Source organism: Nannospalax galili, unplaced genomic scaffold (genome assembly GCF_000622305.1).
Source record: "Nannospalax galili isolate Female #2095 unplaced genomic scaffold, S.galili_v1.0 scaffold704, whole genome shotgun sequence".
Classification (NCBI taxonomy): Eukaryota; Metazoa; Chordata; class Mammalia; order Rodentia; family Spalacidae; genus Nannospalax; species Nannospalax galili.
In genome coordinates, this window is record NW_008352394.1 from 514,041 (window position 1) to 524,161 (window position 10,121).

The 10,121-nt window shown below is 50.6% G+C and overlaps 1 protein-coding gene across 1 annotated transcript in view; it reads left to right on the forward strand.

Moving 5' to 3' along the window:
* Positions 1-892: 892 nt before the first annotated feature.
* Ndst1 (N-deacetylase and N-sulfotransferase 1) overlaps positions 893-10,121 on the forward strand; it is a 41,361-nt gene continuing 32,132 nt past the window's right edge. Inside the window, exons 1-2 of the mRNA XM_008849397.3 lie at positions 893-1,783; positions 7,671-8,165. Of these exons, the coding sequence (XP_008847619.1) occupies positions 1,271-1,783; positions 7,671-8,165 (1,008 nt within the window). The 5' untranslated portion in view covers positions 893-1,270. The remainder of the gene's footprint in view (positions 1,784-7,670; positions 8,166-10,121) is intronic.

A 10,121-nucleotide genomic window follows, 5' to 3' on the forward strand; every position in this document is an offset into this window, starting at 1 on the left:
GAGGGGATTTATGGCTATATCTGAGTAGATGCTCACCACTCCAGTTTCCAAGTGTTCCTTGTGCCAGGCCCTGTAGACACAAGTCTCCCTTCACCCTTGGCCACAGCCCAGCATGGAAGGGACCTCATAAATGAGTTTACTGATGTTTCCAGGTGTAGTAACATCCTGCAGGCTTTCTAACCCAGCCCTGCGTTGGGCTCCTGCTCTGGCTGCTTCTGTTAGAGACTCCGTCCTCTTGTCTGTTGGGTGGGTTGCTGGGGTCACACAGAGCAAAGATTGGCAAAGGGAAGGGAAGAGAAGTGGAAGAGATGGATAAGGGAAGGGAGGGGATGAGAGGATGTGCTCTTTGGTCCCGATTTAGAATTCTGCCTCTTATTTTCCCAGACTTTACAACTTTTGTTGTTGTTTTTAAAATTTTGCCTGCATGCATGTAAGTGCACCTGTGTCGTGCAATGCCTGCAGAGGCCAAGAGAGAGTGTTGAATCCCTCGGAACTGGAGTTACGGACAGTTATTAGCTGTCATGTGGGTGTTGGGAACTGAACCCAGGTCCTCAGCAGAGCAGCCAGTGCTCTTAACTGCTGAGCCATCTCTCCAACCCTACTTGAAACTGTTTAATGTCTCATTTTGCCTCTGGATTTTTCTTGGCCTAGTCTTGGCCTGATAATAATGAAAACTAACATTTGGGGACATTGTGTTAGGTATGCTCTGAGTGATTTATGTTGGACAATATTTTGTCTGCTCCATTTCACACCTGGGAAGACTGAGACTCAGAGCATGGTTACCTCAGGTTGGGAGGCAGTCCTTGAACACAGGTCTGCCTTGTCAGGATCTGCACATCTGTGGTCAGCTGGCACTGAAAACCACAGTCTGACTCTCTCCTTCTTTCCACAGCCTTCACCCTGTGAGCCCAACTGAGAGCGGCATGCAGCATCCCCTGGTCTACCCAGTGTTTTCTGGTTTGCTGCTTAGCACCCCCAAGAGGCCCTGAAGCCCTGGGGCACTTCTGTTCTGCACAGGACCACCTGGGGGTTTGCCATGGTGACATAAAGGGGTGCAGAGGAAGGAAGGAGCAAGACCAGCCTGCAGACTACACCCCTGGCTGGGATAAAGGGCCAGGGGCCCAGATCCTCTACCCCACTGCCCTTTGAGCGCCTCATTTCTAAGTCTGTGAATTTCTTCAGTTGGTGGACAATTCTCAGGGCTCCTGTGTGGGGTCTTGGGGTGGCCGGGCCAAGCCAGGCAGGGCCAGCAAGGAATCAGGAGGCCAGGATGCCTGCCTTGGCGTGCCTCCGGAGGCTCTGTCGCCACATGTCCCCACAGGCTGTCCTTTTCCTGCTGTTTGTCTTTTGCCTGTTCAGTGTCTTTGTCTCTGCCTACTACCTATATGGCTGGAATCGGAACCTCGAGCCCTCAGCAGATGCCCCTGAGTCTGACTGTGGGGACCCTCCACCTGTGGCCCCCAGCCGCCTGCTGCCACTCAAGCCTGTGCAGGCTGTCACCCCTTCCCGAACGGACCCACTGGTGCTGGTGTTTGTGGAGAGCCTCTACTCGCAACTGGGCCAGGAGGTAGTGGCCATCCTGGAGTCTAGTCGCTTCAAGTACCGCACGGAGATTGCACCAGGCAAGGGGGACATGCCCACACTCACGGATAAGGGCCGTGGCCGCTTTGCCCTCATCATCTATGAGAACATCCTCAAGTATGTCAACCTGGATGCCTGGAACCGGGAGCTGCTGGACAAGTACTGTGTGGCCTATGGCGTGGGCATCATCGGCTTCTTCAAGGTACACAAGGTTTCTGAGTGGTTCCCAGCTCTGTCGCCATACCCACCAGCTAGCGCCTGATGCTTCTCATGGGAAAATGAGTTTGGTGCTTTACTTGCCTCCCAGGCTTGTGAAGGTTAGAGGTTGACTGCCTGGTACTGCTGAATGTTTATAAACATGGGGGTCACTGCTTGAAACACATGGGGCTCAGCACACTGTAGATACTGCTTGAAGGAGATGTGGGGCTGGGTGCAGGGTAGGAGAGGGCATGCTCTGCTGGGTGGTCAGATCTTGCCATAGCAGTCCTCTAAAGATAGAGAAGGCATGTACACATTTTGCAGATGAGCAAGTGAAGGCGCAAGAGTTAAGTTATCAGAGACTAGAAGTTGGGATGGTTCACAGGCAGCTGGCGTTCTCTACCCAGTGATCCTCCTGGAGATAGTAGAGGGAGGGGTGGAGTTTGTGTTCCTCCCAGACAAGAGCCACTTTGCACTGGGAGAAAGAAATCCTGCTAGGCAGGTGGCAAGCTGCTCTGGGCTCTGTGGAGCTCCCAGAACTACCCTCAGGATAGGGGTTATTGCTAAAGGTTTGTCATGGAGGGTTTGTCCTTGACAAGGGGGCAGGAACAACGGACATGGGATTCTCAGGCTGTGGTCAAGCAAGATGAATGCAAGCACCTGCTGGTACCTGACCTGGGTGCTTTCAGGGGACATTTGGTCATTGGACATTTGTAGTGTCTCAGGCTCTGTGCTAGGCTCTAGGGCATTAGAGAAATGGAAATGGATGAAATTCAGCTTTCAGAGCTGACATTTCTGCACAGTGAGGATGGTGGGGGTGACTGGCAGCCAACAAACAGAGGCTGTGGCAGATGAGATAATTGTGAAAGGAAGCAGAGTGGGGCCAGACATGGCGAGTGGGCACAGGAGGCCAGTGCTGGGTTCTGTGATCTGCCAGGAAGGTTGTCCCTGACGAAGAGGCCTAAAGGACTGGGAAGGGCACTGGGCTAAGGCTGGCTGCTGTATGAGTGCAGAGCAGGGAGTAGCATCGGGGCAGAAGGGGCCCATGTCCCAAGTCTCCCTACACATTGTTGTTGTGTTCAGTGCTGGGAGGGGCAGCTCTAGCCTGGGTTCCCACAGCATGTTCTTTCCTGCACTAATACAGCAGGAGGCTCTACCACTGAAAAGGGACAGTGAGCCAAAAAACTGAAGGCCCTTAGAAGTCCTGCAGTGGGGCGGCCCAGTGTGATTTGTTCCCCAGCTGGCTTGATCTCTTTCACAGGACACGCTCTGGGGAATGCTGGCCTAGTTTATGGCTTCACAAAAGCAGAAAGTCAGTCTGGCTCTATTGTCTGTGTGCTTTTTTCTTTTCTCCCGGACTCTATACCCTTTCCTGACATGAACTTCATTAAGGTTGATCCAGAGCCCCAGGCCTGAGAATCATCAGAACAGCTGACGTTTATTGAGAGCTCATTCAGTGCCATGCACTGCCTGCCAGCTTCACACAAATTAACTTACTTCACACTAATAAGCCATTCTCTGAGGCAGGCAGATGGCATGCTGGTTTAAGAGAGGAGGAAACTGAGGCAGACAGAAGTTAAGAAATGTGCCCAAGCTCCTACAAGTACTCTCCAGGATTTGAGCCTAAGCAGCCTGACTCCAGAGACCGGGTCTTACCATGGTGCAATGACTCCTGGAGCTGAATACACCTAGTGGAAGTCCGAGTCAGAGGCCCCGTGTGGTACACTGGATTCCTAGTCTCTAGGGACTGGGTGGGGAACACTGGGAACAGCCCTATGACAGAGCTGGGGCCCCAGGTCCTTGCTTAGAGAAGGTGAACACAAGGCCCAGCAAAGGGCGGGTACATATGCAGAGTCTCACTGAGGTCAGTGGCAAATGCAGGTCTTCCAACTCTGTTGCATAAGACAAGACCCCTCCAGGGTTTTGAGCAGAGGCCTGTGATGGTTCTACTCAAATGCACGCCCCCTGGTGGTTGAGGCTCATCTTGGCTCTTTCTGCCACTGTGCCTTGGACTTGTCAAACACAAGCGCCTGTCAGGGCTCACCATCCAGCTCTTGCAGAGACTCGGTTCCCAACACAGACCGAGAGCCACAGGTTTAAAAGTCCACACCTTCAGACATGTCTTTCTGAAACTTAGAAGCAGTGTGGCATTAGCCAGGATGCTCAACCCATTTGTAAAGTGGGTTGTAGCTTCTGCCTCAGTGGACCTCATTGGACAATGGGCGGGAAGCACTGAGCATGAGGCCCAGCACCTGGAGTCACTCCATTGATGGCAGCTGTGGTGTCGTGCCCACTCCATGTTCAGCAAACACAGGAATTGCACTGTCCGTGGCTCTGACATGTGTCACTGAGAGGTCCTTGAGGTGGGGGTTGGACCCTCACCTGTGGCCATGCCTGGCACTGCCACATATCAGCCTTGCAGTGTGGGTACCCTGTGTCTTGAGGCACCTTGAGGGCTGGCAAAGGCAAGCTGACTTTTCATGGCCCGGCATGTTGCTTTACATGCTGCATCACATTTCACTTTTAATAACTGCTTTGTAGAGTAGGCACTTTGTTCTCAGATAACATGGCTTAAAACGTTAAGTGGCTTTACCAGAGGGACAGCTAGCTTGCCTCCCAGCCAAGACTTGACAACCCGGCCCCATGCTTCTAACTAGATCAACCACAGGAGACCATGAAGGAACAAACTGAATCAGGGTGCCCAGAGATCCATAGAGGGGATGTGAGGTTCCCAAAGCAACCCGCCAGTTCACAACAATGTCTGTGCTAGGCTTCGATCTCCCACTCCCAGCTCAGGCTCTTCGTTTGTCTGGGTAACCCCTTTGGGAAAGTAACTGTCTCCTGAATGCGTCTTTAGTGCTGAGGAGTGGAAGGAGGCCCACACTAGATGGGCTCTGTGACGGGCCAGCATCCGTTATGCCGAAGCCCTCCATTCCCTTCCCTAGCTGGGTCCTTTCATTGCTGCCTGCAGTGGGTTTCATGACCTGGCTCTCCTTTCTTAGGACTGTGCAGCCAGACAAGCTGCCAGCACCTGGCAGTGAGTTCAGAGCCAGGACTTTGAAATGGGATCCTTGAGCTCTCATGTCTGCAGTGGCTTCCCAGCCCGCAGCAGTGGTAAACAGGGCTTGATGTGTCTCAGTCCCTGACATAGCCCACACAGGCCACACTCTGAGCCACTGCTGATTTGGGGTGACTTGGAGCAGGGAGCCTGGGGAAGTCATCTCTAAGGATGGGCCTCAGTCCTGTGCCTCTGCACCAAGGCTGGCTCAGGACGGGAGCTTGTCAGGTACTCCTTGAATTTGGAAATCTAGTGTAGCTCCTTACTCAGTCCCCCACAGAGGTGTTGTGGGAATGAGAAAGAAGCTAGACTATAAAGATTAGTAAAGGGCACCCTCTGGACAGGTGCAGCTGTGTCCAGGGCACACAGCCTGGCCTAGACCCTACCCCCAATTCACTGATCAGCTGTGTGCCCTAGCATGGTGTTCACTAGAGCAGCCCTGTGGCGTAACAGGGTGACCCTACCTTTATTTCCAGATTCAAGTAGAACCTGTACCCTTTGCTTCAGAACCCTTGGATAGCATCTTTGAAGGCTCCTGGTATCACTTAAGCCTCCAGGGACATGTAGGTCTGGCCTCTACTGGTCTTGCCTCCTCCTCCTTTCTGTCTGATCACTTTCTGGCCCTTTGCTATTTCCTGACCATACTGAGCTCTCTCCTGCCTCAGGCCCTTTTCACTTGGTATTCTTATGACTTGACCTCTCTCTCTCCTAGTTGATTATTCATTCTTTAAATAGCTCCAAAGGCCCTTTCTCCTGGAGCCTCCTGAACCAGCTGACTGCTCAGCATCTGTTCGTCTGCAGCTGGAATCTTCTCCATGTAGTATCACGGAGTTTTATTTTTAATCTTATGTGGTTTTGATGTGTCTCTCCTTCCTGCTCAACTTTAAGGTGGGGGCCACACCTATTTTCTTACTGTACACATCACACCTGTCCTGTGATTGGCACAGTAAATAGCTATAGACTGACAAATCAACCCTAGAACCCACAGCTATCATGTACCAGGTACTGGCAGCTGTCTGTTCCTCTTTCATTCTTAAAATCCAATTACTCACCCCACTGGGTGTCCGGGAGTCAGAGTGAAGAAATGAAGCCCTTGTTGTCAAGGAGGTGCAGACTGGTGGGAGAACCCAGCACAGTAACTGGAACTTTACTAGGATCCCCAGCAAGGCCGTTATGGAGAAGTGGGTGTATGTGTTGGGTTTGGAAGGATGAGCAGGACTTTACCAGCTTCAGAACAGAGACTAGAACAGGCATAGGAGCAAGGACCAGTGGATCATACCTAGAGTTAGGTTTCTGGAAGGGGAAGGGAGGCATGAAAGAGCATTGAAGCCAGGGAAGATGGGATGGGGTATGTCCTAGTTTGTTTCTTCATTGCTGTGACGAAATACTCTGACCACTACCAACTTGGGGAGGAAAGGGTTTGTTTAGTTTACATATCCCAGGTCACAGCTCATCTGGGAGCCCAAGGTAGGAAGTCAGGGCAGGAATTTGGAGGCAGGAGTTGGAGCACAGGCCATGGAGGAACGCTGCTTACTGGCTTGCTCCCCTGGCCCCTGTTCAGCCTGCTTTCTTATGCAACACAGGCCCACTTGCCCAGGGGTGGCACCACCCACAGTGGGCTGGGCCCTCCCACATCACTCATCAAGAAGATGCCCCTCAGACAGGGCCACAGGCCAGTCCAGTCGAGGCAATTCCCCAACTGAGGCTCCCTCAACCCAGGTGTGTTAAGTTGACACTAAAGCTATCCAGCACAGGGTACATATGGCAAGGGAGATGCCTTTCTGTGGGATGGTGGCCTCTGTGTGTATATGTGTGTGTATCTCTGTATGGTATGTTTGTATATATGTGTCTGTGTATGTGTGTGTGTGTGTGTGTGTGTGTGTGTGTCACTGTGTGTCTGTATGTGCATATTTCTCTGTGTGTGTGTCTGTGTGGTATGTATGTGTCTATGTGTCTGTGTGTGTGTGTGTGTGTGTGTGTGTGTGGTGTGTATGATATATGTTATCTTTCTGTGTATGTGGTGTGTGTATATTTCTCTGTGTGTGTGCCTGGTGTGTGTATCTGTGTGTATGTATCTCAGTGTCTCTGTGTGTGCATGTATCTGTGTATATGTGTCTGTGTGTATCTGTATCTCTGTGTGTGTACGTGTGATTATGTATCTGTGTATATTTCTGGGTGTGTCATATGTGCATGTCTGTGTGTGTTGGTCAGAATGAAGTGTGGTAGATTATCTTTGTGTCTCCATCCTGGAAGGTACCTCTGCTCCGTTGTACATTGGCATCCTCCACATTAGCTTCCTTATGTGACCAAAGCCTATTTGGAAACCCTTAGCCACTGAGCTCCAGTGCAGATGTCTTGGCTCTGAACTGCCACTCAGTGTCCCAAGGCAGAGTTCCCTGCAAGCCACAGTTTCCTCATCTGTGGAGTGGAGTACTAAAGCTGTTGGGATTCCGAACAAGCAAGCCAGTCCTAAGCACTTTATTGCTCCTCCTTCTTCACCCTGGAAGGAGGTATGTTCTAAGGCCCAGAGAGTTGACATAACTGTCTCCAAGCCAGGCAGGCTGGTAGCACAGTCCACACTGTCTACTGCTAGATTCTGCTCTGTGCAACTTGGCCTCTCTGGGCCTTAACCTCCTTATCTGCAAAATGGATACAACTATTACTATTAGTTGCTGGGAGGGTTGACTGCACACAGTGCAGGCAACCTAGTACCTGGGCTTGGATGAGTGTGTTATCATGGGCGGGTGAAGTTGTGAATGTTGTTATTTCTGTTATCAGACCATGTCTAGAGTTCTGGGTCTAACAGCTATTCTTCTACCCGATCCTGCTGCAGGCCAATGAGAACAGCCTGCTGAGTGCACAGCTCAAGGGCTTCCCCCTCTTCCTACACTCAAACCTGGGCCTGAAGGACTGCAGCATTAACCCTAAGTCCCCACTGCTCTACGTGACAAGGCCTAGTGAGGTGGAGAAAGGTGTGCTGCCGGGCGAGGACTGGACCGTGTTCCAGTCCAACCACTCTACCTATGAGCCTGTGCTGCTAGCCAAGACACGCTCATCTGAGTCCATCCCACACCTGGGTGCTGACCCCGGCTTGCATGCTGCCCTGCACGCCACCGTGGTCCAGGACCTGGGCCTCCATGATGGCATCCAGCGTGTGCTGTTTGGCAACAACCTCAACTTCTGGCTGCATAAGCTGGTGTTCGTGGATGCTGTGGCCTTCCTCACAGGGAAGCGCCTCTCACTGCCTTTGGACCGCTACATCCTGGTGGATATTGATGACATCTTTGTGGGCAAGGAGGGCACGCGCATGAAGGTGGAGGACGTGAAGGTAAGGGGAGCCTTGCAGACCTCAAATCTTTGAGTTCCCTGTTGTGTCATGCTCATCTGCACCTCTCCATGCTGTTAGCTGTTTGCAGTCCCACTCATCCCCACCCCAGCCACTTACTGTCTTAGCACATGTAGCAGTCATCGAAATTTTTAATGAAGTAGTAAAAATGGAGAAGTTTTGCATTTGGATTCTGGAGTTCAGGTGGTTTTCTAAGGAGGAAGAGACCTAGGTAGAAACATAAAAGCAACTGGGCAGGGTTATAATCTGCTTTTTAATCCAAATGTGATTGTTAATGCAGAAAAACGTCTATGTCATTATCAGAGCTTCCACAAAATCTTTATGAGTTCAAATCACCTAACAGCATGAAAGTGTATACAGTGGGATTCTTGTGTTGAATTCCCAAACCATTTTTCAAGCAAAAGTGTTTGTAAAAGTGCTTTGCAAACCACAAGACTGTACCCACCTGTATCACCAAGAATGAGAAGCCTGCAGATGAGGACCATTGAGCAACTTTGAGGTGCAGTTTTCCTCTAGTCAGCTAGTCAACAAGATACTGGGCATTCCTTGCGAAGGAGACAGCATGCTAACGGTAAGAGGGCATGTGTGTGTTGTCACCACAGAGGACAACCATAACAATAAAGCTGATGGAAACAAAACAGGGGATTAAATTTCCCAGAGCTACTGCTGCCTGCTGACCGGGTGTCCTCTCTTACAGGAGATTAACAAGGGTTTAGAGACGTATTAGCACCAAACTCAGACCTCTTTGATGCTGTAGGAGGCTTTAGAGAGAGATTGGCAGGCACATTTTCTCTCTAAGCTACACAGACCTGTTGGTGCTGTCCTCCCACACTTGGAACTTCTGGCAAGGCTGACCTGAGGTCAGGAAGGAAGGTTCCACCGAGGTTTGTGTCCTCAGAAGTTAACTCTGCAGAGCAGAGGCAGTGGTCTGGGGGAGTAAAGACCCAATTTTATTCAAGTCCCAGTGTGGCTGATTGACTAGGTGACTTGGAAAAGTCTCTTTCTATTGTGGAACCTAAGGTGAAGGGGTCCTGGGATGCCCCAAGCTATTCCTGAATTTGGGTTGCACAGTGATGCCTAGCTGGAGTTGGGAAGGGGTATGCCCTCATAGCAGGCTCTGTCCTCCTGCCCCTTGCCACAGGCACTGTTACTTTGACCTGGTTTTATGTGCTGGGCTTCCTCCTGACACTTGTTTTCTCAAGGGCTCTCATGTTGAGGGAAGATTAAGTTGATTCCAGTTGACCCTTCCCTCCAATATCTTCATGCGATGCTATGACTGATCGCCAACAAAGCAGATAGACCTATTGCCTGCTTGGCAGAGTCTTCCAGTTGCCCAAATTTGTTCCCACCAGTGTAGTATAGGTCTTTGCTGCACTAGAGACTGTGGTCCAGGGTGAGGCCTCCAGCTCTTTAAGACCTGGATCCAGCCTGTGGTCCAGGCTGACCTGGAACCCTCTATCCTCAGCCTCCTGAATACTCTGCCAAGCTTTTATCATCTCCTCTTTTCTTTTTTGAGACAGAGTTTCATGTAGCCCAGGCTGGCCTTGAACTTGCTACATAGTCAAGTCTGGCCTTGAACTCCTGCTTCTCCTACATCTGCCTCCTGCATGCTGGGTTGCTGGCATGCATCACCAAATCTGGCCCATTTCTCACATTTTTTTTTTTAAAACTATTTTATTTATTATTTTTATTTTATGTGTATGAGTGTATTCTTTTTTGAGACAGAGTTTCATGTAGCCCAGGCTGGCCTTGAACTTGCTACATAGTCAAGTCTGGCCTTGAACTCCTGCTTCTCCTACATCTGCCTCCTGCATGCTGGGTTGCTGGCATGCATCACCAAATCTGGCCCATTTCTCACATTTTTTTTTTTAAAACTATTTTATTTATTATTTTTATTTTATGTGTATGAGTGTATTGCCTGCATGTATGTGAGTGCAC